The sequence below is a fragment of the Vidua chalybeata genome, chromosome 2 (genome assembly GCF_026979565.1).
Source record: "Vidua chalybeata isolate OUT-0048 chromosome 2, bVidCha1 merged haplotype, whole genome shotgun sequence".
Lineage (NCBI taxonomy): Eukaryota > Metazoa > Chordata > Aves > Passeriformes > Viduidae > Vidua > Vidua chalybeata.
In genome coordinates, this window is record NC_071531.1 from 33,411,169 (window position 1) to 33,431,662 (window position 20,494).

The following is a 20,494-nucleotide window of genomic DNA, read 5'->3' on the forward strand; positions in this document are numbered from 1 at the left end:
CCACTTCTCCTTTGCCCTCCAAAGGGCTACCCTGACTTAAATAACTTTAACTATCTTATGAAACATAAAATATTCCAATACATGTGTTATTCCTACAATTGATTTTTTAATCTTACCATGGTGCTTAAAAAACATCTCATCTTATGCAAAACTATTAACTGTAAAACAAGTCACTAGCATCTTAGTGGATCATGCAAAGTCAGTTGCACTAAATATTATCAGTAAACTTTAATGATGACCATGAAAAAGTATGTATAGTTCAAACAACTCAGGGCTTTGCCAATTCATCATTTTGTTGTGTTCCTAGAAATAATTTCTGTTGCAACTTACTTGTAAAAAAGGAATGAAGTCTTCTTGCACCAAGTAGTTACATCCAGGGTTCATCAGAAGGTGAACAAACTTTGCAGCATCATCATAGCAGGTCTGAAGTACTCTGAAATGTAAATATTTCCATTTAGTATTCTACACAGAAAATTGCTCATGCTACCTCATGCAGGCATCCTAGAGCAAGGCCTATGAAACAATATTTATTCAAAAGGTCATTACAAATGTCAAACCATGCTCCAAGTGAACTTATCAAAGCAGTAGTGTCTCTTGAATTTATGTTAAAGGAGGCGGCTACACCATGTAATCAATTACACGAAAGGACAATTTAAAGTTAGAATTGGAAAAGAACTAAAAATTAAAAGCACTTTGTTCAGAACTGGCATCTACAAGTAAGGGCCAAGGTTTTCACTTCTCATGAACTGTCAGTCATTTACCCAAACATTTTAAAATCTATAAACCCTGTAAATGAAGGTTTGTTTATATTCAAGTATTATTTAGTTACATTTTCCCATGTACAAGCTTGCTGACAATAGTTGATAATGGGAAAGCATTTTATTCCCCTTTACAAGACAGGATCACATTCAGAGCTTAAAATATCACATTTCAATAAAAAAAATGCAGTACTTATAAAAAAGTAATCTACTCACTTCCGCCACATTGCAACAAATTTATGAACTGACACATATCCTGTTCGTTCACCTCCAGCACAATAAAACAAAGGACCTTTCCAGTAGAGTGGGCATTCACAAGCCTACAATTAAAGTATACATCAAGTCAGGTTATTGATTGCTTATATGAGGGCTACTCTTTTATTTATAGATCCTTCAAAAATTACAAGTGTTAAGAAGAAAGCATTAGGGAAGAGATTTTTTAAAAAACAGTTTCTGAAACCAGCTTCACCTTCTGAAATAATCCATTTAAAGCAACTGCTTTAGGCTGAAATCCAAAAGTGGAGACCAAAACACAGGGCAACTGGTAGCATTCCTAATAGACTAATGCAGTGAGTCACATGTCTGTCCATGCTCCAAGCAGCTGAACAGAGTCCATCTTAAGCTCCACTCAAGAGCTGGGTATTTTTAAGCTAAGCTCAAGACAGCACACTTACAGACCTTCTGAACTGGAGCAGATTGACATTTGTCTGGCTCAGAGGATGGCTCAACTCGTCTGCATCCTTTGCACGTGCATGGCACATATTCTATCCAATTTTAAATAGCAGGCCAGCCTGCCCTGAGCAGCAGTATCTTGCTTTATTTAGTGTAGTCAACAGCTACACATTCCCAACTCCAGTGCGACCACATGCACCTGAAGGCCAAGCATCCGCAGCCCTAACAGCCAAGAGCCCAATTTGCCTAAACTGACTCCAGCTGAGAGCAGTCAGACATGCTGGCATCGCCAAGGATCTCCAAAAATACTGTGGGTCACTGGAGCAAAGTACAATTACCTCTCATGCAATAGTTTAACTAGTACTTTAAACAAATTAAAAGAAATGGTTTTGATGAATACTGTCCTCAGACAGTATTCTTCAGGAAGGTGTCTTTCATCACTGAATCATAGGTGACTAGACCCTTTCAGCTTCCTTGCTGAGAGAGCAGGATTTCTTCCCTACCTCCTCACTTCTGTGTTGGAAGGACAGGGATCCTATCACTCAGCTTAGCAGTAAAAATGTTTTGGTGAGGCAAAGCCCCAGTCCTACTGTCGTGAGCAACCACAGTTTCTATTTTCTAGACCCTGGACAAAGTGACAGGAACATGGGTGAGAACCTGAGACTCGTTACCAAGACCATGACTTGCAGGGAGATTTCAAGCATTGATTCAATATAACAAAATGGAAATTCAAGTTCATTTTAACTAGTTTATTGTCTTTAAACTTACACAGAAGTTTAAAAATATTTACTGCTTTCTAAGCTAAGTATTTTGTCACACTGCCATAACTCTAAAGTAGCTCTTCAGGAATAACTTGAGAGCTATAATCTCAAGTTACCAAACCATGCTGCCTTCACCAGTACCTTTACAATGGAGGTTTAGCAGAATGAGAAAAAAAAACCTGTGTGAACATCTGAAAACAAAACATATATCAGGAATGCTTTTGCCTTAAGTCTCTTGGTCAATATTGAATAGAGAACAACATACAATGTTGTTCTTTAGTATCTGGTTGTTTATGCAGCAAAAAAAAGTAGTTCAAGTTTTGGTTTAATGTTTTGTTTCTTTTTATAAGGTCATTTGATACACAGTTAATGCAGAAAATTTCACATAACTGTGCTATCAACAATGAAGAATATCAATAAATACTAATGTGTGGGAGATGGAAACACACAATACAAGAAAACCAAGCACAAACAACTCATCTTTGCTTTCCATAGGAGTACAGTACAAAAAGAAGACGGCCAGCAAGTTCTCACCTTTGCAACCTTACCCATGTCTTCTAACGTTGCCCTCTCATTTGGAAATTCAGAAAAAGTCTTCTCAATTTTGGCAATCACAGCATCTATATTTACTTTTTCCTTAGGACATCCTCGAGGAAAATAAAAAGTTGGAATGTTTTGACTATGTGATGGTGGCAAAGTTTCTTCCTTCTTTGTTTGAACCTAAATAGGTAAATACACATTTGACAGTCAAGTACCATGAAATTACATAGTCCTCCACAGATGACCTAAATCTCTTGGTATTCTGTGGTTCAACACACCTTCAAAAAGATTTCAGCTTATAAATGGAATAAACTATTACAGAATAAGAACACATTGGAAAAATTAATTACTATTTCCAAAAATGGTCATTTAGAAAGACTTCTAGGATGTTAAATATTTAATAAAAAACTTCAATCTTCAACATATCAAATTTCAAGACTGATACATTGGACAGCTTCTTGAGGACATCTGAAATGACTCAGGTTCTATTATCTGTTTTAGAAAAAAAAACTTTCAACCTCTATGTTAACAGACATTATGAAAGAATTTGCTTTGGAAATACTTCTAGTTTTACAGCTTCAAGCTTTTGAAGTAAGTATAATAACTTTGTTACAAGCCACCAACCTATTTAATGAAGTTATGATGAAGATTTACTTTTTTTTTTTTTTACTCTAAAAAATGATAGCCTATATAAAGGTAGTAAACAATGTCTGCAGAGGGATTTTTTTTTTTGGGTAAAGTATATACAATGAGAATTTAGAAATCTGTTTCTCAAGTATTGTGATACACCATATCACTAAAAAATCCCCCAGATGACTTGTAACAAGAGAAATTTATTTGAAATCATTTAAATTCAGTAAAGAAGAATTTACCTTGTAGTCAGTTTCCAAAAGAATGTCAAATGGAGAAACAAAGATAACAGGTAAAGTAAAAACAGAGTTAGGGAACAACTCAAACTTAGCAATTAAACCAAACTGAAGTTTTTATTCCCAACACTACTATTCAAATGTAAAAACATTGCTATAGGGTGACTTGTCCTAATGATGAATGTGTTCAAGATCCTGCATCTAATCTCTCATTTTCAACCAGAACTGGGGGAATATAAGCCCAAAATCCCTCCAAAAACCCTAACCCTTGTTTTACTCCTTATACCTTTGCCAAAGTGCCTGCAAAGATACTCAGCTCTCCTACCACAATTAAAGTCCTTCCTTATGTGAGTGTGAGAACTAGTTGCTTATGGTCAACAGATTTTAATTTGCAGAGTTCCAGCCCAGGAGCTTTCACGGCAATACTACATATGCAAAAAAAAAACCCAACCCCCCCCACAAAAAAACCAAAAAAACAACAACAACAAAAAAAACCAAAACAAAAAAAAAAAAACCAAAAAACCCCACAACCAACAAAACAAAAAACCCCTGAACTAACCTTTTCTTCCCTTCCTCTGCATTTGAGCCAGAATTCCTGTTCACAGCTGCAGAATTACCTTAACTATGTTACAAATTTTATTTCATAGAGGAAAATGAATCTGTAATACCAGGAGTCAATGTGTCACTTTCTAAGAATTCTGTAAGTAATGACTTTTGATAACTTATCATTGGTTCAGCAGTCCAGCTGATGAGGCAGCTTGATATAAGAGTGCTATGGGGTATCAAAAATTCCTTCCAACTTCAGATTTCCAAAACTTTAGGAAGTCTAAACACTGCAATGTTTTATTCTCTAGGTAAAATCACCACCAGCACTACAAATAATGTCTGTAATGGGGTGAACCTTGTTTCATTCTAAAAGCCCAGCTCTACCCATCAGCACTTTACAAGAGCCCTTACAGTTACCCCATTTCCAAGAACTGCCTGGACTGACATAAGATTAGCTCAGTTGGTCAGAGCATGGTGCTAATAATGCCAAGGTCACGGGTTTGATCCTCGTACGGGTCGTTCATTTAAGAGCTGGATTTGACAATCCTTGTGGGTCCCTTCTAATATTCCTCAGAATATTCGATGATTCTGTGACAACCACTCCCATGTGAGCTGCTCAAATGGCCACAGAGCAGTAGGTGGTCCAGTTCTTCAGAGATGCCTGATGAGGAATGCCTCATCCAAGAAAAGGGAAAGTGCAAATCACAGACTACTAACATTCCCTGAATGTTACCAATATCATGAGGTAAATCATAATTTTGAGGAAGCTTAGTACAGAGAGGCAAGGCATTTTTAAAATCCATAACCAGGGAAATTTAGAGCCTCAGATGGAAAATTTATTTTAAAAGGAAAGGTAGAAGCAGAGGGAAGACTACACTGGAAAAACTCCCAAAAGAAAAAGAAAAGCTATCATCGCAACCATTTGATCATTGGATACTATATTTTTTCAGAAATGACTAATTTAGATACCTCAGTTACACAATAAATTATTTCAATTGATCCAAGTTAAAAGCTGTTCTTAAACACACATGGAAATATCAATTCAGGATTTGTAGTAAGACCTATCCAAGTACAAGTTACTTAAAAGAATTATATGATAAGGCCTTTTTATTTATTTTTCATCTTCTAATCTGGAAGAGACAAAGATTATAAGGAAGTTCAGCAACCAATTCAGAACTTAAGCATATAGCTGAAGAAAAATTATTTTTTCCAATATGAAAATGTTACATTGAAACATTTAAATTCAGCATGCTTACTGTAAAAATATATAATATTTAATCTATAAGACAGAATATTAAATCTAAGGCCAAATATAGACTACAAATCTGTCATAGCAAGACAAATTAACTCTCCCTATACTGAAACTTATCTGTTTTCACATGCTGGTTTCTCAAAGTTGGCAAAAGAAGAAACTATAAAAAGGCGTCATTTGCATTAGCAAGTGTATGATCACTTCACAATCATTTCTGCTAGAATTATTTGGTGCCTACATATAGGCATCTAGTGAGAATACCATCTAGGGCACGAAACAAAATGCCCTTGAACATTGCTTGTGGTATCCAGCAGGCAGCTCCAAGCACAGCTCTCACTCTGCATCTGCCACGTGGATGTTCTGAGCACACTAATGCTTCTTAAATGCCACCAGCAACTTGGAATGGGACAATTGAATTGTGCTGTTAATGTCAGTCAGCACAGGGATAGGAACTGTACCAAAGAGAGAAGCACATCGTCCAACACCATTAGCTCCAACTAATGCACTATAAAGTTGATATTACATCTCCTCCCTCTTCTCACTGTCCCAAGAAGGGCCAGAGTCTTCTCTCAGTCTGAATTCCAATAACCAAAAGGCTCCTTGTACAACTAAGGCCGCTCTGCTGTATGTGCTCTAATGAAGGAATGTGTGATGTTAAAAGGGCTCTAAAAATGTCACTATTTTCTGTTCAGGTGCTAGTTACTTCTGTAGAGGCACATATGGCATAGCTGATGAAGGAGTCAGTTCTGTTATTTCAGGACAATCAAAATGCACTAATTGTGTGAGATTAGGCTGTTCTACAATTAATTATAATTTTAACTGGGGAATTCCTTCATTAATAAGAACTGCCAGAAGTCTGCTAACATTAAATCTTTGACTAGAAAATCTGCAGGAACAGTTCATTAATCTTTTTGCAAAACTACTCCTTTTCAGCAGTCAATTTAACATTTCGAAAGTGATCTACGTTTTCCTGTGGCTTTAAGTTAAAACCTTTAAAACTTGTACCAAGAAGCTAAGCTCATAAAAAGAGACTCGTTTCGTCAGTGAAAATTTTCCCTGAAACTTGCTGAGAAAGAGTATCAACAAGAGCATGCTTGGAATTAAGGAAAACAGCTCTATAAGCTTGTAAACAACTCAAACAGATGTGTGCTGAAGTGCCAGGACTGAAGGGAGCATTAAACTTTGCAATAAGTATATATGAAGTGCTGGATCTTTAAGTGTATTGCAAAGTTGCCAGTGCAGTTTAGGTTTTATATAACAGATGGAAAGTGAGGATTCCTTGAAAATGTCTTGTTTGCAGTAATATAAACAAACTTCTGTGGGATTTGTCTATAGGATAATTCAAGAAAACCTTTAATACACAACCAGCTTTCATTCTTGACATACAGAATTGTAAGGACTGTCCACAGCTACCCAACATTTACTTGCCTTGATTTTTACAGTGGAGGAAATGGAAGTTTTCATCCCATTGAGGTCACTGTTCAAAGGGCAAAACTTCTAATTTTGCAATTAATTCATTTTGCAACTTTCCAGATCCTTTTCTAACCATTCTTTCAGAAGTTGTTTATAGTAATAAAGATTACTAAAATCATAGCATAAAATCAGCATTATAATTACAATACAGTAATATATTAGCATATACCAGAGAACATGGATACACCATATTCCAAAGGGAGAAATTAATTCTTCAAGCTAGACAGTCTTCTTCCATCTACCACCTGACGAGTTGCATTCAGTAGTTACCTTTGTTACAAGCAAAAAATAAAGACAGTGGGAATTTTAAAAGAGTGGGCTTTTCCTTCTCTCTTAACTGTAAGAGCTGATGATATGATACAATCATTCAACTACAGGATATATTGCTGAAAAATCAAGGAAGGGAGGAATTGTTCCCAGATATTTTAATAATGTATGCTCAGTAATGTCTAGATCTAACATTTGCATGTAGCAACTGTCAAAGTAGAAATACTGAGCCCCATGAAGGGGTTGAATATGTGGATTCAAATGCAAGTGAGTAAACCCTCACTTATAAAGGACTTGCTGGAAAAGGAAGCCAGGTAAATACATTTGTGAATTTAATATTCTTTTAGACATCTCTGAGATTAAGATATGAACTTGGGTTTGAAGGGACATCTAGTTCCAACCCCTCCTGCTGTGGGCAGGGATGCCACCCACTAGATCAGGCTGCTCAGGGCCCCATTCAACCTGGTCTTGAACACTTCCAGGGATGGGGGATCCACAACTTCTCTGGGTTGCCTGTACCAGTGCCTCCCCACTCTCATAGTAATGAATTTTTCCTCTCCTCTTTTAGTTTAAAACCATTCCCCCTTGTTCTATCACTACCTGGATTGATCTGATTGCTATTTATATTGTTTTGACAGGACTACAGAAAAAGATAACTCAATTCAGAAATGATGATTATACCAACATTTTTTTTGCCTGTTTCTCTGGAAAAAAGCCAAACCCTAAAGATTTAAAAATATTTACAGAGTTCGCAGTCATCTCTTGCTGTAGTATTTGACAGGAATTTCCATGATAATGTGCATACTAGAGAAAAGTCATTGGAATGCATACAACAGGGTTGAAAAAGGACCCCAAAAAATTATACCTCATATTTACACCCAACTTCACATTAGGATTTTATTAAGTTATGCACTACAATCACCCCCACTAAAAAAAAGGGCATTAAATACTGAAAATACTATAAAGAGATTTTTGCCTATCAAATAAATAAAAGTCTGGTTCAATTCCTTAGTAGTTTTTAATTAGGCATTTAAAAGAAAAAAGGTCTGTTGTAATGCTGTTTACGATGTGCAATACATAAGTTAATCTAGTTCTTCAATAGACTAGGTCTTCTAGTCTTATATATTCTACTTTCTGCTAAACTTACCTGGATGAACTGAAGTGCATAATAAGCTAAGAGGATTTTCTGCAGAGATATGCTGTTCAGCCTTTTAAATACTAATATCCATGCAACCACCCATGTATAAAGCTCATCAACCGCCTAACAATGAGAACAGGTAACTGCATGAAGTTCCCTGACACGCAACAGAAAACGGAAGCCAACATGAAGATTCAAAGGATAACATTTTTTTTTGGTGTGTCTTTCCTTTATTAAATTCAGTGAGTTCTTAAGAATACAAGGTATATTACCTGATCAGTTTAACAGTAATTGTGAATGCAATAAAGTGTTATCAGTAAGCAGGCTCACAAGGGACACCTGACCAGCCTTCTCATCCCTCTGCTCTGTTCTTGCTGTCAATCTAAGTCTGACCAATAAAATCACAGAAATGTTTCTTTTTAAACTTACTTGACTTAAAGGTGAAAGTCAACATTTCCCTCTAGATAAACAACTGACATTATCAATAGTTTTATGGAATTTAAATCTTGAAAACATCACATAACAGACCTGCGCTACTATCATTTAGAAAAGAGTTCATTCTTGTTTGGAAGAAAGACAACAGTTTTGAAAACCCTGTTCTAACACGTCAAATACTTTAACATGCTGAAGTGCCTTCCAAAAATCTGTTTCAGGATAGACAAAGTAAGGTTATTACCAGAACATTCCTCAGAAGAAGCCCAGAGAAACATGTCCTCTGTAACATAAGCTCTTTTGACCTTGTGGTAGACATTTACAATTATTTAAGTTGAAGTGTGATGCTTTTTTATTGCTTTCTGTGTCATCCTCATTAGCATCTTTCCAGCCAAACTAATGAGATGTTTTTACTGCAAGAGTTCACTGATTGTACTACTTCCCATTCAGCTTGATGTGCTAAATAGTGTTTTTTCCTCTGTCAAAGATCATCCTTGGATGAATTAAACCTTTGAAAATTTATGGGTTCTTCCCCCAGTTAAGTTCTATTACTCTAAAATGAAATTACTGCACTGGAAATCATCTTGAAAACAGTAAGTTTATCTGTAATCTTGATAATGAAGTTTTACAGCATGGCATAGGGTAAGCTATACCACAGCACACCTGCATTTTCCCCTTCCCCCTTAGAATTTACTCGCTTCACTAGTGACATTGAAGCAATATGGTGAATTGCCTCAGGTCACCAAGACAGCTAAAAAGTGAAAGTAAAGCTCCCCATTTGTCTTCATCAAGTTGGTACCACTTAGAAGCAATGTGGTTCTGCTGCTAACATAAAGACCAGGGAGTACTGCAGCAGGATTGTTTAAAATCAGATTACATTGGGCTTAAAACCATGCTAAGATTGTGATTAATTTTGCATAGCTTAATCAGAAATCTAAAACTGATCAAACCCTGAGAGATACCTACAGAGAATGAACCCATGCTAAACCAGTCATTAAGAGTATATATGTAAAAAAGTCTTTCCTCTGGCAACAATCATTTTAGTCCCAATTGTTTCCTTCTATCCTGGACTTCACCTTACTATCCTTCAGTCACTGTCTGGCAGCTGTTTTTAGATGGCCTATAGATACTAATTTTATCATACATGTTCCTCTTTCCACAGTACGAGATAAATATCCATTAATTTTAACCCTGCTGCAGTTTTACACTAGCATACTTTTGCTGTTAGCCTTAACTCTGAAAATTTCATTCATCTACTTCGGTCTGTAGTCAATATTTGTGCTGTGTGAGGGGAAGGAAATGGAAAAATTAATACACTTCCCCATAAAGTTCTAGCAATATACCATTAGAAGAAAAAAGGTACTTTAACCTACACTGTTTCCAATTTTATTCATGTGACCTGAGTTAACGTATGAGAGCAGGGTTCAGCAACTCTACCAATGCAGTCTATGCTCCAGTTAGCAATCCTGCATTCAGATTCTGACCAGAAAAATATGGTGGGAGTCCCCTTCCTGCATACCAGATCATGCACTCATCTCTGTTTTAAATAAATAGGCTATCATTCTCATCTCATTTATGCATATTCTTGGCCATTTACTATCAAGTCTATTTCTGTAAAAAAGTATATGGTAATCTGGTCTTGTGCTCAATGCTAAATCAACTTTACTCTAGATTCAACACTGTAGACTGCTCTGTCCCATTTTGGGATCACTGACATGTTACAGCATGTAGCAATTCCATAAACAAATCAAAAGAGATTCAGTGAGTTACCTAGGAAGAATCCTAGGTAACAGTAAAAATGAAACTTAAAGACGACCCTAACTTCTGATTCTGAGGTAAAAAAAAAAAAGATTTTTTTTTTTGGCTTCATATAGCAAACAGCTTAAAAAAAAAAAAAGATTTTTTTTTTTTTAAGCTGTTTGCTATATGAAGCCAATTTCTCCCCTTATTTTAAGTCTTAAGACAGCAGAGTAAACAGTAGTGCTTTTAATTTGGTGATAGCCTGGGAAAGAAGCACCCTGTCCAGTTTGAATGAAATTGCTGGGCTAAAGGCCACCACTTGGATAGTCTTGAAAGTCCACTTGGATAGTCTTGAAAGTCTTACTATAAGGCATAAAGAATTATGGTACAACTATCATTAACACTTTCCCCCTTTATTTTAACCAAGCCAAATTGAAATAGCCAAAATGACCCTCAAGAAAAGGCACTGAAGTGTCAGCACTGCAGCAGAGCACCCAAGACTTTGGACCATCTACACAAACCTATCTGGGAAAGCATGTTCTAATGTAGGAGGAGGCAGTAGGCAGTGGCATCCAGCAAAAGCTTCCACCTGAAACTACAAAAATGCATTCCATACATACTATCTGGGGTATAGAATTTAAAACCACATTCAACTAAAAGCATTTGTGAATGGCCACCACAGGCAAGTCATATCACATACACACAAACAAAAGTAGCACTAGGAAGTTTTCAAATGGTCAAAATCTGATTTTTACTTGTTAAAGAAAACTTGCCAGTTTACCTCAGCTGGCATTTTTCTGCATGATACCTAACCATTATAGCACACACTTACCAATCTCCTCTCTTTCAGTAATATATATGCTGCACTAAGAGATGTGTCACTCAAGTTCTTCTAAACTCTGATTTTGGAAATACTGGGATTCTCCCAATTTGCAGCTTGGTAGAGCTGACACAGGTAAATCACACAGTCCTGCTGGGAACAGGAAGATGCTATTGCAAAAGCATTATTGCTGTAGAAACATCTCCAAATACCGCTGCATGCTTTTTTCTTTACACAGTCACACAGAGCTTCAATATCAAAAGTATGCAGTATGAAGAGCTTATTGATTTATTCAGAAAACACTTGGGTGGGGACAAAATGGAAGATGTAGTTACCTGTGCCCCCCCAAAGCCATGAACACAATACCTTTCTACATTACATCCACATCCATTAGTAACTTGATTTATTTGTTGACAAAACTTTTACCAAAGGCTTCTAGACCGAGGTTTCCTCTGAGAATGTGCCATCATTGGTAGTGATGACATTTTTTATCCAGTAAAGATATTTTTTCTCTTTTTCAATGCCTTACTAATTTAAAAATATAAAAGAGTACACAGTATAAAATAGAAAAAAGCAAGATTCTTCAGAAAAATCTACCCTGTGAAACACAATTTTCTAAAATTTTCTAATTTTCTTCTAAATTTTGTGATAAGACAAAAGTAGTGGAATAATATTAGTCACAACTAGTATGACTGCTAGTTCCTGTGAGTTGCTGTCAAACAGGCTACAGTTTATGAATTATGTCAAATTAAGTATTCCAATCGCTAATATATACTGTTTGTTATATAGTTGCAGCTTCCTCAGAAAATACTCTGATCACAGATTAAATCAGTTCTTCTATTCCTTCCCCGTGTATTCTGACCCCAACTGTTTCCAGGGCGCAAGCTGGTAAGTTCCTCCTTGAACATGATTATTTTGATTGTACACAGCCAAGGGACTGACAGGTACACCTGAGGCAATTCTAACATTTGTCTACAGAAAACAGCCCTTGTCAGGACAGGCCATCAGTTCAACATCAAAAGTAACACATACAGCTAAGACATCCACTTAAACTCTGCAATAGCTGTTTATCCTTACATGTTTGCAACAAAGCAAGCTTCAATCACTAGATGCAATTGACTTCAAGACGAATCTTCTCAAACCACAAATGTCAAAAGTTCAAATGAACAAGAAATGAACAGAAGTTCAGCCTCGCTACAGAGCTGCAAAGTCAACAGCTGGATCAAGTATTCTGTCAACTGCTTGTCTGCTGATGGCCTGAAAAATTCTGATTTGGACAATTGTGAAAACAATCTCATATCCCTCTTGCCCTGTAAAAGCTGAAGGACATTTTATATGAAGATGTGCTAAACTGTTTCTGGCTTTCTAGGACTACCAATAGTCATACAACATCAACTATTAGTAGTGTTAGTTAAAAATGGAGAAAAGAATAGTGAATCTTATTTCAAGAGAAAAATACGTACATCTGAACTCCTCAATGTATGAACTGCTGCATCACAAAACTTAACTGCAGAAGGAACTGACATCTAGACTCTTAAATCATGAATGCATGTAAGCTGTAACAAACTTCCACCATATTGGCTTTTCTATAGAAACAGTACACATTTTCTGTAATAATAATTTAAAAAATAGATTTATCGCCAGACATGAGTGGGTAAAGAAGCTGCTATCACAGGCAGCCAATACATTTTACATTTGAACCAGGAGTTTCTATTACAGAAGTGGTAAGAATCTACCAGCTTGCTTGCTTACAGTTCCTTTTTAAGAGATTAGTGCTTAAAACCTGGCAATCTACTAGCAGTGAACCATTTATGGAAAATCTCATCTTAACTATTAAGTCTCAGTGGGCAGCCTATATATTTTCATTCTGTTTTAGACATTGGCATCTGCTCTGGAAAACTGGCATTATATCAGCAAGCTAGCATCAAGTGTACCTATTAGCTACAGTCAGAATGAGATTTGTATTCCATCTCCAGCCCTTCCAGCAAATACTTGTGTTCTTTAATAAGGCATTTGTGTGTCTGATGTAAAAGTATTATGTTAAAACGAATATTGGGTCCTCCCCCTGTGGTGTTAAAAGGTCTACAAATTATGTTAAATTAGAAAACTGATGTTAACAGGAAAGCTGTTGTGCCTGAAGCCTCTAATTGTTACACAACCTTCTTCTGAGACTATAGCTGTAAACCCAACAGCCTCAATTAAATTTTTTGAAAGTCCTGTTGCGTCAGAAATGAGACTTATCTTCATGACTAAAAGAATTACTGTGTGCACTACATCACAAATATACCAGCCCAGCAGACATTAGTACCTACAGACTCAGTGTTCGTTGCTGTCTTGAACATGCCACAAGCATTTATGTAGCATTTTGGTAACAAAGGAATGTAAAAATGAACAAGAGGCACTAAAGTCTAAAGCTACTTCACTAAGAAGGCAAGCAAATCTCGTGAGGCACTGCAGAAGCTGAAGAAATAGTTCTCATACAGCTGACATAAATAGCATGTGTAAGCAGCATTTAGTATCATTAACAGGTGGTCATGAAACGAGTAGCTCTCTGTTTTCACACTGAGTCGTGATGCATACAACTACACCAAGGAATCACCCAGTAGGCACAGCAGATAAAGACATAATTCATTAAAAGTATTGAAAAATATGCCTGCACGGGTCTGTCACTAACATTGAGAAGACTAATTAAAAACTTAGGCCAGGATTTTTTTAAGCTCCTTTTAAAAAATCATTATATTCAGCATGAATTTGAATTTTTAAAAAGTTTAGTTTTAAAGTTAGAACTCCACAGTATTTTGTAAGGCTACTTGTGGCCTCTAAGTAGCAAAAAATACTCATTTTCCTAGTTTAGCTAACACTGAGTTACAAATGTATAAGCATGTTAGTGTACACACATGTATTTTATTCTAATTTTGTTTCAAACTTGAGGTATATTTTCCTCATATAGCACACATAATGGTGCTGCTTATATTCCAACTCTGACAGGTAGGGATGTCACCAGATGTTGGCTAAAACACAGTGCTCAGCCTTTCAGTTCACATCTGTAAGTTGCCAATACATTTGACAAGGTAATAGTTTCTTCTCCCTCCAAAGTTTCAGATAAATTGACAAGCAAGGTGGACACAGTGACTCTTCAAGTGCTGCATTCCCAGTTCAATATATCCTTTAGGTATTAAGTACTTAAGAAAGACCTTGGTTTTAGAATCAACATCAGACTAAGATGGACTGAAGTTTTACTTCATTTTATGCAGAGATACCTACTAAGAAATTTAGCTCCCCAAGGTAATACAGAGCATTTCAACAGTTATGTATTGCTCTATCTTTCTTTTGAGAAACAGATCTTTCCATAAAGCCCTGCTTTGCTCAGGTTTTTTCTATTTTCATCAATAAATGAAAACTAAGGAACTGCCTATTCCACCACTATCCAGAACAACCCACCTCACTACTGACGGTCTATTTAAAGATTTTCAAGAAATCTGATGTGCTATGCTCTAATGACCACCTCTTCTAAACCTCAGGGGAATACCTACACAGATTATTTACTTACATGGCCCTATATGAAAAGCCACTGCCTTAGAATTCTTGGAACCTGTGGAAGACCCAGTCGTTCCAACCCACCTCAGAACAGATTCTGAACCACATGTTATTTCACCATCCAATACCATTACTAATTTTTTAAGATGCTAGTTTTAATATCACAAACCTCTTAAAGAGAATCTGTAATTTGTTTAATAAATTATAAAATTACAATATTGTAGTAGAAATATGGAAGAACAGATTGGCTTCCATTTCTGCTTGACTTCAGCATTCAGTGGAATAGGAGGTTGTCAACTCCAAAAGCAGCAAAACTTAGCAACTGAAGTGATAAAGTTTTGTTTCGAGTTATTGTACAAAACCTCTACGCAGTCTTCAACTTTAACATGAAATTTCTTCAATGATTATGTAGCTGATAACCATTCTTTGAAATGCACCTAACATATGAGGATAAATTGGAATTAATGTTAACATAAAACAGCAGGTAAAGAATACCCATCTTCTATATCAACAGTTACTAGCACCCATATAATTTTTATGATACTTCCAAAAAGGTCTCCTTAACATTGTGAAGTCGAAGCAAACCACCGCCTAAAAAAGCAACTTCAGATAAAATACTTTCTATCAAACTGAGCAATGACAGACCTCATAGTCTAATTTTATACTACTATTACTTCTGTTCGCTGAAAAAAATTAGTAATCTATGTCATTTATTATACATTATTCTATTATTCCATTTACACAGGAAGTGCAAGACTGGTTAAAAATGAAAAATATCTGCTCATTGTCTTCACTGCAAGTTTATAGCCAGCAGCATCCTAGAACAGAAAAAAAACCCCTACAGATTAGACAAGCTGTTTTCTAAAGCAGTTAATAGCTTGGAGGTATGCTTAACCATACTACACTGAGATGTTTTCTAGGTCAACATAAAAAGGCCCTGTAAAAGTACAAGCGATCCAACTATCGCTCGATGAAAGACAGATCAAGTTAAGGGACACCACACAAGGTAATGCTGTGTTTGTTTACAACAAGATGCCATGACTAGACTGAACTTGCCTCCTCCTGTGAGGTGCCTAAATATTAACTGCTACCACTACTTCTGGGCAATTAAGACAGTATTTTCTTTTCTTGCTATCTCTAGTCAACAAGTTCTGGTACTTGTCTCCAGTTTAGCACTGAGGACACAAGTCAAAATTCCTTTAACTCACATGTCTGTGCTGAATGGTATAAACCAGCACAGTCAACACTGGCAGTCTGCTTTGCACAAAGGAATAAACATTGCTTATAAAGACCACTTGAAATAAATTTAAAATAATCATATTTAAGGCTATTTTAAGACAGAAGGCTAGTACATTCTTAGGGTCATAGGTGTCTATGTCCCTCTCTTGAAGGTCACCTGAAAGGGACACTAGTGCACTGAATTAAAAATTAAGTAGCAGGCTATATTTAGAATAACTATCAATGCCAGAAATTCTAAGTTAATGTAATTTTTATTCAACTGCTAAACTTTCCTTAATTAAAAAAGGGTGGAAAAAATTCACACATGCCTTCACTGACATACTTTTAGTATATGAATTAGAAGTGAGGGTGAGGTAAGGTCAAAGTGAATGCTTTTAGATACCACTGTATATCTTAAATGGTATTCAAAGAAATACCAAATTTCAGTTTCTCAAAAAAAAAACTGTACGCTTTTTCTCACTCCAAGAGATAACACATCTCTTTGAACATTTACTGTATAAATAGCTTCCCTTCTGATTTTACTTTTCAAATACTTCTATTCTCAATTTGAAGCACACTTTAAAATTGTAGCTTTAACTCACTGCTATAGAACAGCAGCAGTACACGTGTGAATCATGCAGCAGCAACTGATCTCATCCAAATAAAGAGTTCAAAATAAACATAATCTAAAGGAATTCAGGATCATCATGCAAGTATGAAAGCACTTTTTACCATATTATGTTTGAGCTAGTGAAGTTACAGCCTATTTCAGTATATTTTTTATGCCCAGTTCCAGTAAGAGGTAAATTAAACCCCCCCAGGAAATACACGTAGATTACAATTATGCAGATTAAGGAAAACAGTCTTTAAAAGTCTAATAGCATTAAATGCACCACTGCATATAACTCTGTGCAAACATCATACTTTAGCTGCACTATGTGCTTCAGCAAACTCATCTCTTCTTTGCACAAAGCTACATGCACAGTCCTTTAAAACACAGAAGAAATCAGCATATACAGAACAGACTATCAAAACACTGCTAGTTGAGTAACAGCTTATTGCCTGCAGTTTGAGTGGTTGAGAAGGTACAACTGACAACAATAACTTCATTGTATAAGAACAGAAAGACAAACCTGAACCTGCTGAAAAGCTTTCAGTCTCTTCTTGAATCTAGAAGGTAAAACAAAATCACATCCTCGAGCTAGCAATGCCAATTCCTTTCTTAGATCAGGATCTTGTCGCAAAGAAATCTCCTTTATCCTCATGCTTTCAGATTTCATATAATGTCTCTATGTGCTAGTCCAGGCACTTGAGTCCCAGTAAATAGCAGAGCTGTTGTATTATCTCTCAGTGCTGCTTAAAGCAGCAGCTGTGCCCGAGTTCTGGGATATTATAAGAGTCAGCTCAACTTCACCCGCTCCATACATTAAAGGGAACTTGGCTGGAATTGCAAAAACAGATTGGGAAGTCACTTTGGGGGCCTGCCCTTTCATCCAGGCATTCCAAAGTCTAAATGGGACAGTATGGAAAATGAAAACCGTGTTTGGAGGAGCATCTATAAAGGCAGCTTCCAATTTTAAAAAAGGCAAGCCCTACAGGAATGCAGAGAGGCCAGCCGTGGTTATTTTCTAGCTTCCTCCTCCTCCCATCCCCCTCAACTTTCCCTTCTGTCACAAAACACTCACTGTCTAGCTTCAATGAAGTACCTCACCAAAGGATAAGGCTTATTACACAGCAATTAATTCCTTTTAAACTCTTTCGTTCTTTACTGGGAACCCTATTACCCTGGGACAATGAAGGCAATGACAGAAAAAGCTTCAGACAGGCTTTCAGAATGGCTCACTCATCAATAAATAATTTTTTATGTTAATCTATATCTAAGTTACTGTTTTTCAAGAATCTAAAATTTTAAATGTTAAGACAAAAACTATAGCAGAAATGAAGCTAATGTTACCATACTGAAACACTGCTTTAAATCACGTTTTACCAAAAGGTTACATTAGAAATATAAATGATGTCACAAAATTTGAAAAAATTGACAGGATACTTTTTTCTTAAGTAGTTTTATAAACATTAACATCCACATACTAGATTGCATACCTGTCACATTTCACTAGCATTAGACTCTTGCTACCACTATTTTCAGTGTATTGAATCGCAAATACATTTTATGGGGATAGTGAGGCCAAGTTTTAGTACACATCAATATTCTTCATGGAAACAGAGATCTGATAAGCTTCTGTGAAAATTAAAGTGACCTTCAGTTCCTTCTCCTTTACAGTTTTAGGTACATTAACTTATAACTAGTGGAGTTTTCACATTTTAAATGGATAAACCTTTATCATAGCAATCATTAGGAAATGCTGCTATTTTGATGGAATTTTTTTCCCAAATATTACCACTACAGTTATGAGTATGGCAACTCTTACTATTCCAAGCTGTGAACACTGTTAGCACCTCCAAATTCTCTAAAGATAGAGGTGTTGGCTGTTTATTACCTGTACCTTGTAATGCACAAGTTTACTTACTAACAGCATAAAAGAAAAGACCTGGCCAAATCTTCTCTATTTTCATCCCTCCTACTTTAAATAAAGCCATTCTTCTGATTACACAAAATGTACACAGCCCAAAGCAACTCTTTCGCCACTATGTCAGAGATTTCATTTACTGGATGGCACTATTTTACTCCCATATAATCTTTAGCCCTATTTATCCATTCATAGCCGTTCTATATGTAACACTGTATTAAAATCCCACAGTAAATATTCTTGTTCAATTAAGAAAAGGAAACTATGAAAAAGTGCTAGTGAAACATGATTTGTCTTAATTGGATCTTTTTTTTTAGTTTATCAGACACTGTTAGAAAGTAAATTATGGCAAAACACCTGCTTTCTTGTTTTTAATTTAGTATCCAGTCCTGTCCCCGCCTCCCACTTCTTTACTGTAGCTCGTTATGAAGATATTTATTTCTTTCGGAAGTGGGAGAACAAGAAAGGAATTGACAAGGCAAGAGTCAGACATGTTGTGGTTGGCATGACCAGACTATCCAACTGCATTGAGCAAATCTGGCTGTCACTCACTGTCTTTTAGGATGACTAAATCAACTAATCTGGGATAAACCTTGGCCACAGGGAAGTCAGCAGAAAACTGGGCATGCAGTACACAACAGCAGCATGCCTGGAACTTGAGATGAAGAACTGAGGTGTTAGAGTAGGAGAGGAATCCTATTCTGGCAGCAGATAACCATTCCAGACCAAAATGTGGAAGGTCAGGAAGGTTGTATTGCAAGGCAGATTGTGTTTCAGGTTAGGCAGAACAGGCCTTACTTGAGGTAAGGAAAGGCATCTTCTCACCTAAATTGCTATTTTCATCCCTTTCAACCAGGTGATGCACTTCCATTTGCTGCTACATTCACAGTCTTATTTGATGTGGTTGTATTATGTCATTAAGGTGATAGACTATCACATGGAGAGCTAACCCAAGAGAGTGAAGTGCCAGTCTGGAACCTAAAAGGGCTGGAGCTCCTGAACCTGCTGCAAGAGCCTCAGTAACAAAGAAATATTCTGAACTCCATTTTTGAAGGAGTTGTGTATTTCCCTCCTTTATTCAAACGGAACTCAGAATCCATCATAACTTAACCAGCAAACCAGGTTCAGTATTTTGAATATTCTGCATTGCTTTGTCATAATATTTTTTCATTGTTCCAAGTCAATCCCATTGTTAGTCTAATATGTTTTAGCACTATGGTTTCCAGCCTAGTGGTCATTTATATACCTGGGTATTTGTTGTTCACAGGTTGCAATTTGTTGTTCCACAGATTGCAACTGCCTACTAACCACATAATTTTTACCATCTAAATGGAAAAGGGGTTTGTATATTGTATTGTATTTAAGGAGACTAAGCATTTATAAAGCAATGTGGTCATGAATCCCCTAAGATCTGTTTTAACCTTTTCTGTCATGAATTAATCACAGGGGAAAGTCAGCTTTCATCCATATTGAACTGCAAGTGTTCTACTGTTACTTTTATTCTAAATCTGAATTCTCTCCAGTGAAAGCTAAGGCAAAATCCTTTACTGGGTGATGGTCTGGGTGCCAGCCATGAAGCTGTTCAAGTATCCTGGCAGCTTATTATTAGCTAGATAAACGGGGAAGATGTGTGCTCAGAGCTTCCTTCCAAAGCTAAAGATACACGCTATGAATGGATTGGACTCAAGGGACTGTGGCCAAAGAGTTTACCACCTTAACAAAGATCTACACAAGAGGAACACAATATAAATAACACAATATTCTGGGTATTGTACAGGAAATCCAATCTTGAAGACTACTTTAAAAACCCCTTAAGTATTTGCCTAGCAAACCAGAATTTCTTGTCAGCAGCATATACCAACAGTATGTTAAAGTCTTAAGAGATTAAGTGGAAGTGACCTCAAATCTGGAAAAAGAATCTCAGCATTACAGGAAGCCCCCAAGAA

General features: G+C 36.4%; 2 protein-coding genes across 4 annotated transcripts in view; one reads left to right on the top strand and one right to left on the bottom strand.

Annotated features, from left to right (window-relative positions):
- The window catches only part of LOC128783673 (cohesin subunit SA-2-like), a 75,190-nt gene extending 72,430 nt beyond the window's left edge, over positions 1-2,760 (top strand). For both annotated transcript variants that reach the window (XM_053934647.1, XM_053934648.1), the window contains one exon: positions 2,687-2,760. In XM_053934647.1, coding sequence (XP_053790622.1) covers positions 2,687-2,752 — 66 coding nt within the window. In that variant the 3' untranslated portion in view covers positions 2,753-2,760. The remainder of the gene's footprint in view (positions 1-2,686) is intronic.
- Positions 1-20,494, bottom strand: part of PPP2R3B (protein phosphatase 2 regulatory subunit B''beta) — a 44,388-nt gene that overhangs the window by 11,977 nt on the left and 11,917 nt on the right. For both annotated transcript variants that reach the window (XM_053934650.1, XM_053934651.1), the window contains exons 3-5: positions 2,726-2,911; positions 975-1,078; positions 331-433 (exon numbers count right to left, since the gene is read on the bottom strand). In XM_053934650.1, coding sequence (XP_053790625.1) covers positions 331-433; positions 975-1,078; positions 2,726-2,911 — 393 coding nt within the window. The remainder of the gene's footprint in view (positions 1-330; positions 434-974; positions 1,079-2,725; positions 2,912-20,494) is intronic.